Below are 19,984 nucleotides of genomic sequence, written 5' to 3'. Positions count from 1 at the left end.
TTGCAAGAGTATGGTGATATGGTCCACACACATATATAGTACTCCTACTGTACTAGTAGTATGTATCATGCTTGCTAATATATACTCCGAACAATATATATTGACGCCCTCTGTTGCTTGCAGCGGCAAATTAATCGCTAAAAGTTTTAGAATGACCTAGGGATGTCATGCAAATGCAGCCGATTTCTTATCTAAGAGCATCCATAATGTGAGACACTCCTAGAGTGTTCTCACTAATCGAGGACACCGTAAAGAAACTCAGCTTGCAGTGTAGGGTATCCCTGAATGGACTCCTCAAGATCTGAAGCAACCTGGTAGAGATACTCCTGTACACAATGGGTGTCCTAACACACAAAGCCCCCACTCATATTTTTACTTTCCTACCCCTCTTCTCTTTTTCTTTGCCACCGCGCCCTCTTCTCTTTTTCTTTGCCACCGCGCGCCTCTCCCTCTCGCCGCCGCGCCCCTCTCTCTCCCTCTCGCCGCCGCGCCGCTCTCTCTCCCCCTCTCCGCCGCCCCTCGCGTCTCCCTCTCCCCCTCGCCGCCGCGCCGCTCTCTCTCTCCCCCTCGCCGCCGCCTCTCTTACTCGCCGCCGGCCGGAGGGGGCAGATCCGGCGCCGTCGTGGGCGGATCTGCCCCCCTGCGGCCAGATCCGCTAGGAGACCGTGACGGTGCCGGCAGTGGTGGGCGCGGTGGCGGCGGAGGAAGCCGAGGCGCATGCGGGGTCGTGTCGGATCATTGTCATCGTCTCCGTCGCGGAAGTCGAGCCCGTCGCCGGCTGGTGGCCGCCGGTTGCCGCGGCGCGAGGAAGCCGTCTTCGCCCGTCGCCGGCTGGTGGCCGGATATGGTCGTCGCCATCGCAGATCCTCGTCGCCGTCGCCTCTCTCTCCTTTCTCTCTCTCTCGTCGCCATGCCGCTGGTGAGGGCAAAAAGGGGAAACACCGGGGGGAGGAGACAGGGAACGGGGCGCCGTGTCGCCGCAATGCGTAGCCTCGAGGGAGTGTCTCCAGAAAAAGGGAGCTGAGGAGCTAGAGGCGCGTGTTCCCCGTGTGGGGGTCGCGCCTCTCTCCAGGGACACGCGTAGCGGACGGACGGTGGACGGCGTGAGCGGGGGGACGACCCAGGGGTACCCATTGTGGATGGCCTAAGATGGCTACACAGGCTATATACTCTTAATTTTGAGACCAGGGAGAAATGTGACGAACAAGGAGTTCGAATTACTACCTCCATCTACTTTTGATAGTCATATTTCATCTTGGCACACAGATTAAGAATAAGTAATTCTACTTATCATCCATTTAAATATGCTACTAGTCATTCCTCGTAAATAAGCGATTCATTACTATTCACATTTCTCGATGCTCATGTAGCCAATTTTGTGTGGAAGAATGAAGAGTCACGCATTAAATCCGAGAAAGTCATTAAGAGAATAGGTTGTTGGATTGAAATATGCCTATCAAAAATATTTTTTTCAGATTTGGAAATATGACTATCAAAAATAGATGGAGGAAGAAATTCCTTGATTTTGTGATAATATTTTATCCAAAATTAGCCCATTGTCATGTGTAAATGCGGTGCACTTAACTTCTTGCTTTTGTACATAATGCACCCGGATATGATTATTTAATTCATTGCAGAACCAATGGCCCCATTGTTTCGCATATTTGGAAACGAAAATTAATTTGTGAATAAAACTTTTATATACATGTTTTTAGCGATCTAAAAGCAAAGACTGAAAAATTAACTTCGATGAAAAAAACATTCAAATCAACTTCAAATTTAAGGTTGAAAATTCAAAATTTGGCTGATAATTATAAGCATAAGTATAAACGAAAAGATGATAAGATGATGTCAAATATATATGACAACAATAGGCATGACTTAAAAAATTAGTCTAAGTTGAAACATATTGTTGACTGAATTATGGGTGCAAATTATCTAATTGATTATAGGGATAATATTAAATATTATAATAAATAATTTTAACAAATAACTTAAAACAATTGGTCAACTGAAGAATACTTATTTCAAATATACTTTTTGAAACATGGAGCAAATAATCCGTTTTAACAATGTGATAAATAATATGAAAATAACTAAGCCTTTAAGTCAACCGCAGCATACACAACAACCAAGCTCAGCTATTATTATTCCTAAGTCTGTCCAACATATCTTTTTCTTTTCCTTCCCTATATACGGTTGTCCAACCTACCTTAAGTTAACCATGTGTTTTAATATAATATCATGTATATATGACCCATCCTCATATAGAGAATGTAATACTGATATGTCCATACGGAGTACATAGCAAGACTTTTTCTTTGCAAATATTTTATTTTTCTCAACGACTTCCCTTTCTTTGTTCTATCCCTAATGTCCTTATCAAATTCGGCACAAACAAGCTAAAATTGGTCCAGCCGCATTCTGGGAATTTATGCTGCTGGCGATAAAACAAATTAGGAGGAAACAAAAAGCAGAGGTGATGGGAAGGGAAAGATTGCGTACCTGCCTGCACGTGAACTGCAGAGGCAACTATAGCAACGAAGGTGTTTCTTTTTCTTTTATTTGTTTCTTTTTGTTTGCCAAAAGAGGGTAAAAACGCCAAAGATACCAAACGTTCTTGGAAAGGGATGTCATTCACCTTTGGTTACATAGACCATTGCTAATGATATATACCAATCGTTGCTGGGACGCCATGTCCTCTGCTTTTGTTCTCCATCGGTCCATAAAAAGCTGACAGAGATCTAGCAGCCGGCCGGCTACCCTGAGCTCCTGAAGTACAGTACCCTTGCTTTGGAAGTGTCTTTTCTTTTTTCTACTGTTTCATTGTTCTGTTTGGAGGAAGTTATGTTATATGTTGACAGGGTTGTGTTTGGCCGGCCAAAAATTCCAGGTACACACATCACATCCTCAGTTGGTGAGCTGAGCATGGTAATGTGTACAGCAGGAAAAATGCACCAATTTCCCAAATCAAAACACAGCTAGGAATATAAATTTTGTTTATTTGAATTATTGAGTGTCCAAACTTTGGTCATAGCCGAAAATTTTAGGCATGTTCAGATTAGTGCCAAAATGAACCTTTCCAAAATTTGACAATACCAAAATTTTGATAAATTGGCAACATTATCAAATTTTAATAGGATAGGCTACACGTGGTGTTGCAAAAAAAAAATCTCTAGGCATTATCAATGTGTGGTACCAAACTAAATATGTCCATATATTTATCAATTTTATAAAAAAAATAGTATGATTTAAAATGACACCAATTTAAACAGGTCCTCTGCCTTACGGGATTTCTATCATATTGTAAGGCTTCACAAGTAGATTATGAGCCAAGGTAACATTGTCATTTTATATTTAATAAAAGGATAGATGTTAACCCACGAGGAATGGATCTGCATGTATAAGATTATTAAAACTGCAACCATATGGAACGGATAAAGTAATACTAAGAGACATAAAAAATTTAGTTAATAAATAATTTTATCATCTTTAAGAAGATATTGAGCGGTATCATATTTGGTACCTCTAAGTAATTAGGTATCTTGAGATACCAAAATTTTTAATGTAAAATTGTGATACATGTAGATACCATTTTAAGAACCATAAAATTTATCTTAGTTGATAGTCAGGGTCAGGGCATATATATATATATATATATATATATATATATATATATATATATATATATATATATATATATATATATATATATATATATATATATATATATATTCCTCTTTATTATTTGAGCATTTAACTACACTATCTATTCGAGGAATATGTTTAAGCCACTAACAATATATTGTGCTTGTTGCGATTACGATTGCAATGGCCTACGATGCACTCCAATACTTATGTGGAAAGTCAACTAGTATCATATATGCAATGCCTAATGCTTCTACCAATGTTGCTTTCAATAGTTTTCCGTATATAGAAATATTGCCAATAAGCACCCCTACCACACCAAAACTTAACATGACATTGCCTCATGAAAAAAAAAGAAGAGAAATTCGGCAAGCTTTTGCTTAACGCACTAGCTATCCATCATTATAGACGCAAATAGGCAGCATCATGCTTGATGCTTCTCCCTTGGTCCGTTATCATTCGCTATTGTTAACAAAATCACCAGTACAATATCTAGCCATCTCACATGTACTCCTTTTCTTTCCACGGCTCTCACACAATTAGCAGTGAACTATTATTTCTTTTTTTTAAGTAACGGATAGAAATCCGATCTCTATATCCAAAATTGGATATACATAATCAAATGTTAAAGAAATGCTTAGATTCCGACTTAACTAAGAGACAACAATTTTCTTTTTTAAAAAATAAATACTACTCCCTCCGTCCCATAATATAAGGGATTTTGAGTTTTTGCTTGTAGTGTTTGACCACTCATCTTATTCAAAAAATTTATGCAAATATAAAAAACAAAAAGTTGTGTGTAAAATACTTTGGATAATAAAGTAAGTCACAAAAAAGTAAATAATAATTCTAAAATTTTTTAAATAAGATGAGTAGTCAAACCGTGCAAACAAAAACTCAAAATCTTTTATATTATGGAACGGAGGGAGTACAAGACTAAGCTTATGATGTTTGTTGCCTGATGAGCCTGGCCCGCTGCAAAAAAGAAAAACTCATGCACCATCCTTATTCCATCCACCTCTACCAAGCTCCTTCGCTATACTACTACCTTTGGCCAAATCTATACGATCTAGATCCTACAGCTTGCAAGTGCCTTCGCTCATCAAATGCCATCCAGTAAAAATAGAGAATAATTATTTCCAACGTAACTTGCCTCTATCCGAATGGACTAGATTAAGCAGCACTTAGACCCCACAAATCCAGTATCGCGTCCCAGCGATCACCGGTAGTGGCAACCAATCCGCTATCATTCTGACAGTGCCGCTCCGTGTTGTAGCTGCTTTGCTTACTAGAGAGATACCACATCAGGCCATTTCGCTGGATCTAGCAACCCTAGTCACCGTTGGCATCGGTAACGAGTGTGTCGCCTTTCCATTTAGAACCGCTATTTCCTATAAGCACGCAAGTACGTAACCTATATTTTTTTTCCAATACATTGCTTGTACTTCGTCCGTTTCACAATATAAGTCATTTTAGCATTTTCTACATTCATATTGATGTTAATAAATCTAGACATATATATCTATTTAGATTCATTAACATCAATATGAATGCGGAAAATGCTAAAATGACTTACATTGTGAAACGGAGATTCATTAACATCAATATGAATGTGGAAAATGCTAAAATGACTTACATTGTGAAACGGATGAAGTACAATTTATTCAATTTCCAATAAGAGGTTACTTGAAGAAATTAAAAACAGAATTGTTCTTGACTCCACGCATTTTTTTTAATTCCCCTTCCCAGCTGCAAGGGAGCTATGGGTCCACCCGTCAGCGGCACAACTGTGCCAAGCACGGTCGTCTCCCCGGTGGTGCGCGGTGGCCGGCCGCAGGAAAACGTGGGTCTACGGGGGGGTGAGCTTGCTTGACGTGTAAGGCCGGCAACGGGGAGAGCCGAGAGGCGTAGGAAAGGCAAGCAACGAGAAGACCGGAAAAAGAGCAGTAGCATCACACTCACACAGCTGCGCACACTTGCACAGCCCATGGCAACACCACCAAACGGGCAGCTTAGCTAGCTGCAACTTGCAATTGGTCTTCTTCACTTCTCACCCTCCTCTTTCTTTCTTTCTTTCTTTCTTCCTTCCTTCCTTCTACTTGCACCTCCCTTTCCTTTCCCTCTCGTGCATCATGAAAATTTTCTCATGGGTCTCATCCTCTTTACCTTACCAAGCTGTGAGACAACCTCTATGGGCTGGCCATGTGGCCTTTATTAATTGTTAGTGTTATTACTGCTACCGGTATCTCTTGCGTGACACCTTCGGCATTGCCCACCTATGTACAATCCCATTCGTCCAAGATCGTATCAGAGATAACTCCAGCTTTTAGTTACGATCAAATCAGCAGTCAGGACAAAACTGAAATGATGCAGATTGATTCCTGTACATGTAAATAACATGAAATCAATTGATTACAGATCAAGGCTAGTATTATATTATGTGGGTATATATACAAGTTAAATTTTAAATATTTAATGTTGTACATGTCACATGGAGAAGAGTGATTGTTATCGTGGCTGGGGTTTATATCAGGCGAAATCTCGCTCTAATACGCCACATGCATGGTTGGGCTATGTACACTGTGGTCCTTGGAGACAGTAATGATCGGCTTGCCGAGTGAGTAGTACGGGGAACACTCGTTTGATGGAAGATAAATATAATCAGGGGCCTTTTCTCCGTACCAATGGAAGCATAAGATCGATCGGTTACGTATTTTAATCGGGCAGTAGTGCATGATTACTTGGAGCTACGGTTAGCTCAACAACAACATGCACTGCCATTTGCCACCACTAATCAAATATAGTTCTATACTACAGTATACAGTACGTACAGTCACTGTTACTGTCAGTAATTAGTAAACAACTTGTTACTGCACTCCTCACTAAAAAGAGAAAGCTAATTCTCAGCTGATCTTGGTTTGGCAGGAGCTAGAGCCCCCCAAGGAGCAGTTTGTTCAGTTGGCCTAATCTCACCCAAACAAAAAGAAGAAGATCCAGATAAGGAAAAAAGAAGCATAGCGTTCAGAGAACAAAAGGCGTCCGTTCAACATGCGAAACTGAGCATCTCAACATGGGGAATGTGCTCCGGTTCTCGTTCGTGGCTAACGTTGCCAATGACCACAGAATGGCAGAAAATAGCAGTAGTAGTTAGGGAATTTGTGGGCGAGAGAGAGAGAGCCGGTGCCATATCCAGGGATGGAGGCGCCACACCGTCTGAAAGCGCCCGGCCTAAATGCCGATCGCTGTCCGTGGCGTACAGCTCCATCTCATCTCATCTCATCTCATCTGCAGACTGTAACGATCCCCTGTGCCAATTTTTTTGTTTTTGTTTTGGTGTTGTTAAGATGAGGCATTGCCAGTTGCTTCACAGGTCTAAATGCCAGGAAACCAATGTATTTAAGGTGTTTCTAATCGATCTTGGACCACACACACCTTCCTCCCTCCCTTGTGCTTTTTCCCATCGGTTTTGCTTGCTTCTCAGAGTGGACCTTTGAGCTTTTTGCTTACAAGCCACACAATCCTCTCTCTCACACATACACACATACATGGTTTCTCTCTCTTATTGAAATCTTGATGTATACATACCACATGATACGCTGGAGAGGAGAGGGGAAGAAGGTAGACAATGGATGGTATATTCACATGCTTGTGCCATATGTTCTTTTTTAATTTTTATTTTTATCTAGCTGTGACTAAGCAAGCAACAGATGGAGAGCAAATTACGTATTGGATGTATATATAGCTAATTAAGGGGAGGCTAAGTGTCACATGCAGCCAGTGATGACAATGTTCGATCTAACCGCAATCATAGAAAGCTTCAAAAAATAGAAAAGGTCACAGTCGCCTCAAGTCTACACTGAATAATATTGATTATTAGTGTCAGCTGGAGCGATCTCCATTGACGGCCGATCTGTTAGATGGTCAGAATCGCCCGGTGGTTGGCTCCAATCTTGATATCAGAAATAAAAACAAGCTAGAAGACGACGCTTTCAGAGTTTCAGTCACCCTTAAAAGCACACCCACACAAAAATCCACCAATTTTGGCTGCAATTTTTTCAGAGATTCAGAGCAAACATGAGTTACAGCTGATGTAGTATTTTTGAGGATTGCTACCGTTCTGAATGTTACGGCAGAGTTATTAGTGACAAGAACTTTGTCGATATAGTTTATGGAAGGTGAGAATGCAGCCTCACTGACCACAAGATTCTGTGGTGCTGCAAGACGCTTTTTGCTAAGAAAATTAGCTAATCATTAATGTGTTCTCCCCCCTCTAATTAGGGCCCCATCTTTGGAGGAGAAAGGGAATAATGAGGCGTGCATCACATTGGTTGTCTGCACTGGGGAGCAGTAGCTGCCACTCTCACCAACTTCCCAACTAAGACAAGAGGAAAATGGTGGTGCCTATTTGATTAATGCTACTGCTGCTATTGAAAATTCTTCTTTTGTCAAGTTTTCATATGTACATATATAGTGGAAATGTGACATTGGATCATTGGAGTAGGAGGGGTTTAAGAAAGGGTTTAACAAGTGAAGATAGTAGCTCACATGGGAGGTGTGGGCTCAGTGTCTCATCACATGCTTTGATCAAAATGGCCTTCCTAGTAGCTGCTTGGAGCAGGGTAAATCTTGTCCCTCTGGGTGTGAAATCCACTGCAATGTCTTGCCACATTCTCAATTTAAAATTATGATGATTTTCGGTTATAGATTTTTTTTGTTGATAGGATCAGTTTGTGAGAGCTTAAATAAACTGGACAAAACCATGAAAAATATCAAACTGTCTTTCTGTGAATAACATACATTTTTGTATCTAGAGACCATACAAGGGTTTTGCAAATAGATAGTTCATGGGTTGACTAGTTTGATCCCTTGTCATGTAAGAGAGCAATTAATGAGTTGACCTTTTCAGTGAACATATATTGCCATGAGCTTAAAATTGGCTAATTATTTTTAAGTTCATCATTAATGCACTTTCACCTTGATCTAGAAAGTTGCCTAGCTATCTCCTACCTAAGATTATCCACCAGTGCCATTGGTGGTGAGAGATTAATAAAGTTAGCTAGCTAGCTGCCCTATACCAACTGGCATGAATATACTTTTCCAAAATCCTTGCTATCTTTTCAGAGTACTATAAATCTATATATACAAAACTCCACTTGAGAATGAATATTTTTGTTCTTTAAAGCAAAGACAAGTGATTACAAAATTACCAGACTGGTTCTTGCTATATTGATTAGAAGAAAAGTAAGGCGTCATGTGAAGGGAGCCTCAGTCACATGCTACCTCCATGCTACTCTACAAGAACAGGTTGTTGCTTCCTGGAGGAACAGGTCACGCCTAGTTCCCCATAGGCCATTGGATCAAATAATATTTTTCACCTCTAATTACATTTTTTAACTCTTCTTTTTGTTGAGCAAATGTAGCCAGGTTGGGAAATCACATGGATCGGTACGCTTAAAGTTAGAGCTGTGATCAGATCACATGACAAACATATTGTTTCTTTAGATAACCAAAAATGTATTCTTTGGATGCTGTTGGGCGTTTCTTTTAACAACTCATATCATTACAAGCCTAAGAACATTAATTTACACTGACACTATCCCGTTGAAAAGGCATCTTCCTTCAGAAAATACAAATGGGCTCTCTAAATAGTTGAACCACATATAATTATAGGAAAAAGCGCAGAAACAATCAACAAAATTAAAAGATTAATGACACTAGCAAAAGGAAATTATTTGTACTAGAATTACTCTAGAATCTCTGCTACTGAAGTTTCAGTGAGCCGACTTCACATGAACACGTCTTTGTTTACCTCCCTTTTCCACAATTTAAAGAAAGGGATGTATGAATGGTATATTCTTTCCTTGGGGTCACATCCAAATCCATCTGTTTCATGGAGAAAAAGAGAGAGGAGAGGGCAAATTTACAGCTAAATTGACATGTACTGACTACTATGTGCAAGTACAGCGATATGCAAAACTGCAAGTGGGTTGTGTGTGTGGGGGGGGGGGGGGGGGGGGGGGTGGTTCTACTTCCAGGAACGAGCTGCTAAATGCTAATTAAGTGGCTGCTTTTGCATCTGGATTAGGCACAAGCATGCTCAGCTCGGATGTGGGGTTTATTCGCGTGCTTGATGATGTGTGCTTGCATAGATTCCGTTCTGCAGGGCCCCACCTGCTAACGGCATACTATGATCAGACAGTAATAGGAAATCACCTGTTCATTGATCTGTCTCTGTTTTTACACAGAGATGAATGGACAACTGGACATGCATGCATGGAGATCAGACAAGAAACACCCATCCGCGAGATAAACGCAAAAATCCTGCAGAATTCATGCGTTCAAAACAGACCATCTCTGTGTAACTCATCAGAAACAACAGATTTGAGATTGGAGGAGTGTCAGTTTGTCACCTCATGAGAATTATCGGAAACTGATGGATCTACTACTAGTAGTAGGAGATAAGACACACTAGCTAAGCTAATCACCATCTATCCGAACTTGGGGGGAGAGATTCCCCTCTTGTTGCCTGAGGCCCTCCCCTCATCCAAAACCCCATCCATGGTGATCCATCCAGAATCCAAGCTGCGCAGCGGAGGGGCAGCCAATAATTCGCGTCGCCTCCAAGTACACATGGACGCATGTGGCATTCAAAACATTTTAAACTGGGGGCACGCACTCGCCGCTTGGTCCCCCCCGTCTCGTTCGTTCGTTTCCCGGGCCGAAGAGGCCGCCGCGGCCACGAGCCCCCCCCAAAACCGAAAGCGAGAGGGACTCGATCGTGTACCATCCTTTTCCGTGAATTCCCCTGTGATTCCTCCGTGAATTTTTTTGAAACCTTTTCCTCCGTGAATTCACCGCGTTAGCCGAGCGCGAGAACGTCGAGCTGTGCAACGTTCGATCTCTCTCTCTCTCTCTCTCTCTCGCGCGCGCGCGTGCGCTCGGTTGGTTTGGTTTGCGTTGGGGCCAGCACGGCAACAGGGTGTACCGGTGTACGTGACGCGTATGAGTACGACACGGTGTGAGACGGTGCACCGCTGCACGGTTTTGCAACTGCTCATGTGTAGTGTAGTACTGTAATTTTTTTTTTGGGGGGGCTTTTGGGGTTTCTTTTTCTTTTTGTGGGTGTGCTTGTGATGGCGATGGTTTTATTAGGGGGAGGGCATCTGAGAGGGGGGGGAGGAGTGGTCCATCTCCTGATCTGACTGAAGTGGTTTGGGTTGGAGATGGTGGCCGTCCAGCTAGAGCAGAGAGACGGTTAGGTGCTCTCCTCCTCTTCCTCCTCCTCCGGGCTTGTTGGATCACACGTTCAGACCACAGTGCCCACCACTGATCCGTGCAACAGAGCTGTATATTATCGTCGAAATAAACCAACTGGATCATCGCTCATTGTCCAACCAAAATTCCCTGAAAAAAGAATGCAGATTGCAGAGTCGTACTAGCAATCTAGCATACAAAATTCTATCTGTTCATGACAGATTGGAAGGAGTTGCGCCGCTGAGCTATGTCCACTGCTGACGAAATGGCCACACACACACACACACAAGCTTCAATCAGATTGCAGTACAGACGCTTTTGGTTGAAATGGAAGTATGAACTGGGCCGGGGGTTGCACACTGCGCACGGTTTTGATCAGCAGAAGTGATCTGAATTCGATGTTATATTTTGACAGGTCCATCATGGGACGCCACACACGCTTGATCCAATCATGCTGAGCAACGCGACAAGTGGCGAGGCCACCGCTGCTCCTCGCGTCATTCGTTCGCGACGCACTCCACGTGACCTTTATCTTCTTGTCCCTGCCCTTTTTATTTTTCTTCTTTTCTCCCCTCCCGCTCAGCTCAGCTCAGCTCAGAGAATTTCCGTGCCAGTCGAACAACACAAGTTGATGGCTGGCTTCATATGCAGGGGAATTTTTCTGCAGATACCAGCATCAAACCGACGCCATTTGCTCCTACCGGTAGCTGATTTTTTTTACCTTCTTTTAGATGTACTAAATGATCGTTTGGTGCCGGTTTTCTGGGGCGAAAAGAAATGGGTTCTTGGAGGGGAATTCAGTACGGAGGAGTGTACTAAGACAAGGAGTTAGCATTACGCACATTATTAGTGACCTGACGCTGGTGAGAAATGGGGTTAAGCTTAAGCTGCCATTTGGTAAAGCGGGGGACCGGCTGCACCAAACGGCATCGCCCGTAGCAGGTGCAAGACGCCAAGGCAGGCAGGGCCACATCACATTCATCACCGAACAACGCCATTAGTGCCGCCCATCGAACACTGATGACCCACAAACCGCTCTGCCATGATTTTAATCCGCAGCCCTGCCTCTGCCAGCGTCCCAGATCAAAGTACACTCTTCCAATGCTAACCGCGCCAGTTGTTTCATCAGCTTTCTGGCCGCTGTAGCGAGATCCTCAATGCTCTCTCTCTCTCTCTCTCTCTCTCTCCTGTCCTGCAGTTGGATCAAAATCAAATGCTACCTGTCCAAAGGACTTTGCAACAATGGGATTTCACCAGAATTACGTGAAAGGAAAAAACTGTTCAGTTTTTACGGCAAGGAGAGGAGATTATCACGTTCCAATCAAAGCAGGTATAAGGCAGAGAACGATAAGAATTCAAATTGCAGCTGGGTGGATGGGTGCAAAGGTGACAAGAGTGCAAGCGTCCAACCGTGCGAGGCAGGTGTACGGTGTGCCTTCTTGGACAGAACAATGGCTCAAGGGAAATGTTGTAATTTTCGCTAGATTAACAACGACAGTATATGGACTACATCGAATACACCATCACTTCCTGAACAGTAGAAGCATGAAGAAGGGAAAAAGTGAAGGTCATAATACTACAAAGGCACGAAAACTCTGCTGAGATGAATCAGCGTGCCAAGCAAGGCCTGGAAGCATATTGGATAATAAAAATACGGATGTGCAGTTTCAGACCCTACGAAAATCATTGGGAAGATGAGCTACTGTACTGCCACGGGTTGAATTCGATCGTAGTGACGTCTGTATCGTCGTCGGCCACACTTGAGCTGTCAATGGCAGCGCGGTGCTCGGTGTATTTTCCATTGTATTCATACACTTCCAGCTCGCCCCAGGGTGTAGGGGCGATTTCATCGGTCCTGTTAAACCATCTTGGAGTAAATTGCTCCCCCTTGGCCTCTCGTGTTCTTTTCTCAGCTCTTTGTTGCTCTTCAAGCCTGAAAGTTTCCACGAAATGAAATGTCAAGATAATTGGATGGTTGCCACATGCCTCAAATTAAACACCTAAAACAACGCAGGTTTAGGACAAAATGAGCAATTACCTGCTCTTTTCTGAACCTGATTTTGACATGTCACCCTTCTCGAGGGCATATCTATCAGGCCTCAATCGGGAGTCCGATGCCAATAGCTTCTTCGGCGCCGTATCGAAGCTGTTTATTTTGTGTGCGAAGTGCGTGTACTGGTACTTGTCATTTGGTGGAGTAGGAGCAACTCTCCATATCTGGGACAAAGTATAATGTTGAAGAGTTGAGAAGATATCCACAGTTATTATAGAAGTATTAATTAGCTTTGCCTTTATATAACAAATGTTCTGTGTAATAATGGACATCCGAAGAAATTCTGACCTCCTTTAGCTCAGTTCCTGGAAGAGGATCGCCTTCTTGATCGCATGGCTGACAACTCATGGACTGGTTCCACTTTCCAGTTATCATTATTTTGGGTTCTTCAGCTGCACTATACACATAGCCATCCACCTCGTACCGACCAGCCCTACAATGAAGAGTAAACTCAGAAATTAAGCATTATGAACTTAAAGCTTTGGATACACTACAAAGGCAAAGGCAAGAGAAAAAAAATATATATTTGAATTAATACCACCACCTTCCCAACTAAATCAGGAATCAGGAACATTCAATGTAATTCTAAAACGAAGGAAACATAAAATTACAATATTAATTCAAGGCTGAAGATTGCAGTAGACAGTCAGGATTAGTGTTATCATACCCAAACCAGCCACATGGCTGGAATAAAAGCACAACTTTGTCTCCAGTTGTCAGGTTTGTCAATACCATCTCTCCAGGAGAATCAACCCAAGTACGCCCAAATATCAAGTTGTTGACCTTCGTGAGTGGTGGTACCAATTCCAGCTTGACACCGGACTTCTTAAGTGACACTCTAGTCCTGTGATGCAGAAACAAAAAACCATTTAGGATATAAAGAGCTGGTTTATTCATAATCCTGAAACAATCACAGTTTGACAAAATTACCTTCCAAGTGGATAAACTTCCAGAGAGTTCCCCAAGAATTTGGTCTTCAACTTGGAGGTGATGTCATATGTAAAATGTGCATTTTCACAGTGAGCGGCACCCATCGGAGGATGATGGCTTACCTGAGAAAATAAAATGAAAAATTATCGATGGCATGCAGTAAAGAACTGTGGAACCAGCATCATTGGCTGGCAGAAGATGTTTGCAGAAGGTTTCTGCAATGGTGATATCACTAACCTGCTCAGCAATAAATGAAATACCCTGGTGGTTAACCATCTCATATGTCTCCCCAAGGATGGGATTGAAAGGCTTCCAGGTACGCTGGTATGCAAAGTAGACCGATACAGCCCATGCAGCTGAAAAGTTAAGTTAAAAGATCAAACAACAAGGATATTAAAGGCATTGCTCACGAGGGAAGGTGCAAAACTTACAGGCATATGCCATACGCATGTACGGGTCTTCGCATTCATCTGCTTTGTCTAAAAGTTCACAGTATTCCATCAACTGCATTCAGAACATGCAGCTAACATCATTAGCAATCGAGTATTAAGACTTTAACAGGAAGAGAATGGATGCACAAAAGGATGACTGGCCAAATTATAGCTTGCAACAGTAATTAACAATAGATTCTCACAAAAGTATCTTGTTCCTGAATTTTATTATTTGACTTTTGACATACAGATATAACAAGTATCCTGTGAACAAGAAATTGTTGCTTTACAGTCCATGACTATATAACATATATGCTTCAGTGAACAATAATAATAGCTTAGATTTTATGCCCAAGAAACAAGACAAAGACTATATGGCAACTTTGAGTTCTCACCAGATTAATAGTTTTCCAAGGGGCAGCATGCTAATATGTTGGGGAACATACTACGCTAAGCAAATGAACGTAACATTCTGCCAATGCACAGGATGAGAAGACGAACACAGGCTACTGCGCTCTAAATGTGAGTTTAACAGTACAAACCTCTGCCATTTTCTGAAGCATTGTCATTGGCTCAAAAATGATGACCGGAAGTGTCACAAGTGATGTAACATCTGCCCCTATGTACTTGTGCATCATCTTCCAATAACTATCACGATCCTGCAGATTAATTGGAATGACAAGAGCATATGAAGGGATATACACGAGAACACTGTGCAGCTGAAATACAAAGGTGTTCCAATCATCCTCTAGAAAGATCTAGTATGCCAATTCAAGCCCAACTGAAGGTTATCACACATTTTGGCACAAAATGCACAAAAATTATTGTTTGATGAAGCCAACTGCAAGTAATGCAAATTGCCTGTTTCTCATCACAAGTAGAACTAGGGTTCAACTTTTGAATAATGATGTTACATACTACATGTCTACTTGAACAGTATAAAATAGAATCTCAACACGTCCCTATATGGATCATGAATCATGAACGAACCATAAAAATTATAAATACGACATCAGTAAGTATCCAGCAGGTTCAATAATTCAGGCAGGATATAATCGACTACACAAGTCAGTTTTTTGGCAGACATTTAATCACATCAGTGTGCATGTGAAATCCCAAATCTTAATCCAAGTAAAACTGCTGCAGCATGAAGGAATTGTGAAGAGTGCACATGATATACAAATGACAGCTGTGGACACATACAAGATAAATCTGGAAATAGAGACGAGAAAACTACAGCTTTGTTACGCGTGCTTTAGGGGTTTTGAAACTCCCATATATTAGAACATACTTATAAGCTAATGCAACAGAAATAATCTGTCACTCAGTAAATAAACATTGAAAGCTAGCTTGCGTTTCAGTGTTGTGCTGCACAAAACAGTGGAATCTAGCTAGTTAAGACTTAAGAGTATCCTCACCAAGAGTAGTAAGAATTCACTAATATGAGGTAAAAGAAGGTTTATATTTTAATAAAAATTATTGTTATGTGCAAAGGTTAAAACATGTAAATGCTTACCACTAATGCCAAGCATAGTACAATTTTGTCGAGCATGTCCAACATTTGTCGTACAAAGGCTTTTGAGAACATAAAGACAAGTATATAACACTAAAGCAGCCCCCAACATTAGATGTTATTAAGAACAGGTTGTATGAGTAAAAGAAGTACAGATTACAGAAATACCATTAGCCAATTTCTCCAATAAAAACCTGAAACTTTATATATAATTTCTCCAAAATATAGGCAATGGGTGTGCTAAGAAACTTAGCTACGAAAAGTTCTCAAACATTTTCATCCTAACTATTTTTTACTGCCACTTGCAGGATGGTGATTGGTGAACACATATCCAGAATAGTGTCTGTAATACATATGCCACAGCTTGTATAAAAAAAGTATATGCTTTTCTTTCCATACATGACATTACCATTTGTTGACCGTAGTTAATTCAAAATTACACAATTGACATACACATAAACTAGTACAATGGTCAGTCTAATAACATGCTTGTATTTCAAGAAATAAAATTACTATTTTGTTGACATTTCAGTGATTCTCACCTCTTGTTTCCATCGCCCTCTCAAAGCCTCAGCTTCCGCATCTTCTGTGCCTCCATCTGGGTTAATAACTTCAAGTCCTTCATAGCCGACCAACCTATGTACAGCACATAACTGCTCGTTACAAAATGCATGACAAACTGTTTTTCCAGCTAAAAACAGTCCCTTGACAACAGAGCTTACCACACATCCAATAAATGTGCAAGTTGAAGAAGAATTCAAGACTAAAACAGAAGAAATACTAATAAAGTAAAGCAAAGAGGCACCAAATGCTATGCATGTAAAAGGTGGGTTTCATTAACTAAAAATGTGACATGAGAATTAAGTACAGACCACATCACACATCTTATCTTATTTAGGTTGAAGAGTTAAAAATAGACTGTAAATCACAATTCATGCTAGCGGCTGGTATATACTACAGCATCCAGAAAATAAATGACTGAGCTTTTATAACCAATTATTCACTTCGTCGTACTAAGTATGAGCCTGAAGGGCTGATGGATTGGCATATTTAACACGCAGATCATACCACTATATATCTTAGGAGTCTGTACAGAAGATAACTCAGTAACAAGAACTATAAGTTGGCAATCAACTGACGCCACATCATACTACGATCAGTAAAGCCCAGAGCTTGAAATTCAATGAAACGACGCGGTTCAAAACTCGTCTAGAACCCCCGCCGGCAGAGATCAACGCCCACCAGCTTGAATCAGGCGCTGAAGCGCCAGATCACGAGGGCGAGAAGGCCTCAATCCTAAAACCGATCAGCCCAAAGTGGGGGTGAACAAATCGGGGGAGCTCAGGTCGGGATCTGAGAGGGCACGGGGTTGCAAGCAACTGAGAGACCGGCGCGAGGGGGGGTGGGGAAGACTCACCCGTTGACAGATTTGTGGACGGCGGTGCCCAAGCTGCGCACGCCGGCGGCGATCGAGGAGAAGAAGCCCCCGCCGCCTCCCGACGAGGCGGCTCCACTCCCGTCCTTGGATCCCATCGCGCGGGCGATATGCAGGTGGTCAACAGGAGAGAGAGAGAACTCCGCGCGCGCGCGCGCGCGTGCGTGTGTGCTCGACCGCTCCCGCTAGCGGGGCTAGGGTTTGGGGGTACAGCGACGTCGGCGGCGGCGGCGGCGGCGGCGGCCGCGGGGGCGTGCGACGTCGCGGCGCGGTGGTGGGAGGAAGATTTCAGTGGGGGGTGAGTCGAGTCGAGTCGAGGAGGAGGAGGAGGAGAAATCTCGGAGGCGGCCGCGCGAGAAAAAGGGCAGGCGAGGCAAATCAAGCAAGGCGAGGCGCGGATGCGCTGCGTCGTGGCTGGCCTCGTGGCTGGGTGGGCGAGATGACCACGGTGCCCCCCCACCTCCCACCTCCGCGTGCGATATTTCTTGGGCTTTTTCCGCGTCCGACTCCACATTGCCAATGCCAACAATGTGGTGTGTGCGGGCTGGCTAGTAAAACCCAAGCCGCCCTGATTCAGACGAAGATTTGAAAAGTCTTTGGACGGAAGAACTGATAAGAGTACAGGTACAACTCTGTTGACCGACGCGGTTTCTTCTACACGAGGTTTCTTCTCTCGGTTGAAACTCTTTTTCCTTCGTTGGCTGATTAGCCGATTGGCTGGGAGAGAATAAATTCAATTATCGTATCATTAATTAAGTATTAACCGTTTAAATATAGATTTGTTTAATATTTCACATAGAAAGTTTTTTCTTAGAGGACCATATCGTTCTAGTCGTTTGGAAAACGTACCCGCAAATATCTATTAGAAGCATAGTGTTCGGCTTACATATTCAATTACCATTTTGTAAATGAAAGTATGAAACAGCTGTCGTTCTAGATCAAACACACAATTCTAACCATAATCACAATCAGCCGCGTTGGATTGGAGGAGGGCATCGTGGACTTTTGACACGTTTGAAAGGGAATAAAGACATCAAGTGAAATGAAAAAAAAAAAGCCAGGACAGCAAGATTTTATGATTCGTTCTACTGGTATGTTTCCAGATAACCTTGCTGGCTTGGCCGGCTGGCAGATGATGGTTATGCCCTGTCCTTTTGAGCTGGTCCACGGTGTTTCACTTCGTTATTCACGTCGCACGCTGCCAAAACGGCCCTGATTTGATGGAATCATGACAGGTTCCTCCTCTAGTACTCCCTCCGTCTTAAAAAGACTCAATTCCTGGGTTTCCGTGTCCTACGTTTGACTGTCCGTCTTATATGAATTTTTTTTATGATTAGTATTTTTATTGTTGTTAATGATAAAACATAAATAATACTTTATACATGACTTATCTTTTTAAACTTTTTCATAATTTTTTCAAATAAGACGAACGGACAAACGTTGAACACGGAAACTCAGGAATTGAGTTATTTTGGGACGGAGGGAGTAGTCTCTGTCTCGCGGCACATGCGAACGCCGCCTCGCCGCGTGGATCTTCGCTGGAAGGGAACTTCTCATGGGCCCAATCTCTTCGCGGCAACAGCAACAACGTGAGCGTCCGCGATCTCAAGTTTCTGATGAGATGCTGGGCCCGTTTTGACGTGTTCCGTGTTGGTCCGTTTGGTCGTTTCGAACGGGCCCGGTCCTCTACTATGTTTCCCTGGGTAGAGCTCGCCCTAGGACGACAAAGTCCACTTTAGGTACCTCAACTACGGATCGAGTTTCATTCACATTCCTCCACCACAAAATTGGTTACATAACGGTCCTCAACTATTAAAACCCGTGCAAATAGGGTTTCTTGGAGGCTTTATCACACGTGGCATATTGGCATAGTCTTCGTTCAACGCGGAACTTATGTGTAACTACAATTTGCGAAAAAAAAATAAAAAATTGGCACCCATATGTCGGAGGTAATTGTACAATAACACTAAAAGACTATGTCATACGTCAGTCACATTGATTTTTATTTATTTTTTAAAAAACATCTCTACTCCCTCTCCTAGCCCTCCTCCACTCTCTCGCTCCCTTTCCCACCTTCCTCTCCTATAGCCCTGCATACCGGCGAGCTTCCTGCCATGGCATTCATCTTGGTTTCTCTTCCTCAACTTGTCCTCGACTCCCCATTCCCACAGGGTGGGCTCCTCACCACCGAGCTTTGGGCGCTCCCGACGATGGTCGACGCGAAGCCTACGACGGGCGATGACGAGAAGTTTGAGTCTGTGGTGTACCAATCCAAAGTGGCGGATGTCGAGAAGGTGCAGTTGTTGCCCAAGTGCAACCATGGACTCCATGCGAAACACATCGAATGTGGTCTTGTTCCCGCTATACTTGCACACCTGACTCCCTCTTCCCAGCTGTACTTGTCTCCATCCCTTTCACATCCCCACCTAAATTAGGCTATGTTTAGTTTAGCTTAAGATTATTGTAATCTAAATTATTGAGCGAGACTACTATAAAATGAATTATAATAAGCCGACATATAATAAGCTAACAAGCCATTTGTTTCTCTATATTATTAGCTGTTTGTTAGCTGTTAGCCACCCAATAATCTAAAAAAGCACCTTTAGAGTGGATTACCATATTATAGTAATTTGGCTTATATATTGTAATAATCTATCACAATAAGCTACCTATTTGTTTCAGCTTACTTCTAATAATCCAGATTATAATAATCCTAAGTT

General features: G+C 42.5%; 1 protein-coding gene and 1 long non-coding RNA gene across 2 annotated transcripts; both read right to left on the bottom strand.

Moving 5' to 3' along the window:
- Window positions 1–9,186: 9,186 nt before the first annotated feature.
- LOC127768802 (uncharacterized) lies at window positions 9,187–10,245 on the bottom strand. The gene is made up of 3 exons (XR_008016615.1): window positions 10,059–10,245; window positions 9,862–9,969; window positions 9,187–9,531 (listed from the first exon to the last, which is right to left on the bottom strand). It is a non-coding gene; the product is annotated as an uncharacterized LOC127768802 (long non-coding RNA).
- A 2,123-nt stretch (window positions 10,246–12,368) lies between these two features.
- Window positions 12,369–17,674, bottom strand: LOC127767289 (oxysterol-binding protein-related protein 3C-like). The gene is made up of 10 exons (XM_052292570.1): window positions 17,247–17,674; window positions 16,372–16,465; window positions 14,859–14,975; window positions 14,317–14,389; window positions 14,123–14,241; window positions 13,886–14,007; window positions 13,623–13,799; window positions 13,244–13,388; window positions 12,941–13,119; window positions 12,369–12,835 (listed from the first exon to the last, which is right to left on the bottom strand). Exons 1-10 carry the CDS (start codon window positions 17,360–17,362, stop codon window positions 12,586–12,588), a joined length of 1,392 nt encoding a protein of 463 aa, XP_052148530.1. The 5' UTR covers window positions 17,363–17,674; the 3' UTR covers window positions 12,369–12,585.
- Between the last annotated feature and the right edge of the window lie 2,310 nt (window positions 17,675–19,984).

This window comes from Oryza glaberrima, chromosome 3 (assembly GCF_000147395.1).
Source record: "Oryza glaberrima chromosome 3, OglaRS2, whole genome shotgun sequence".
NCBI classification, from domain to species: Eukaryota; Viridiplantae; Streptophyta; class Magnoliopsida; order Poales; family Poaceae; genus Oryza; species Oryza glaberrima.
Note: the sequence above shows the minus strand (reverse complement) of the source record. Positions and strands in the feature narration are given on the sequence as shown.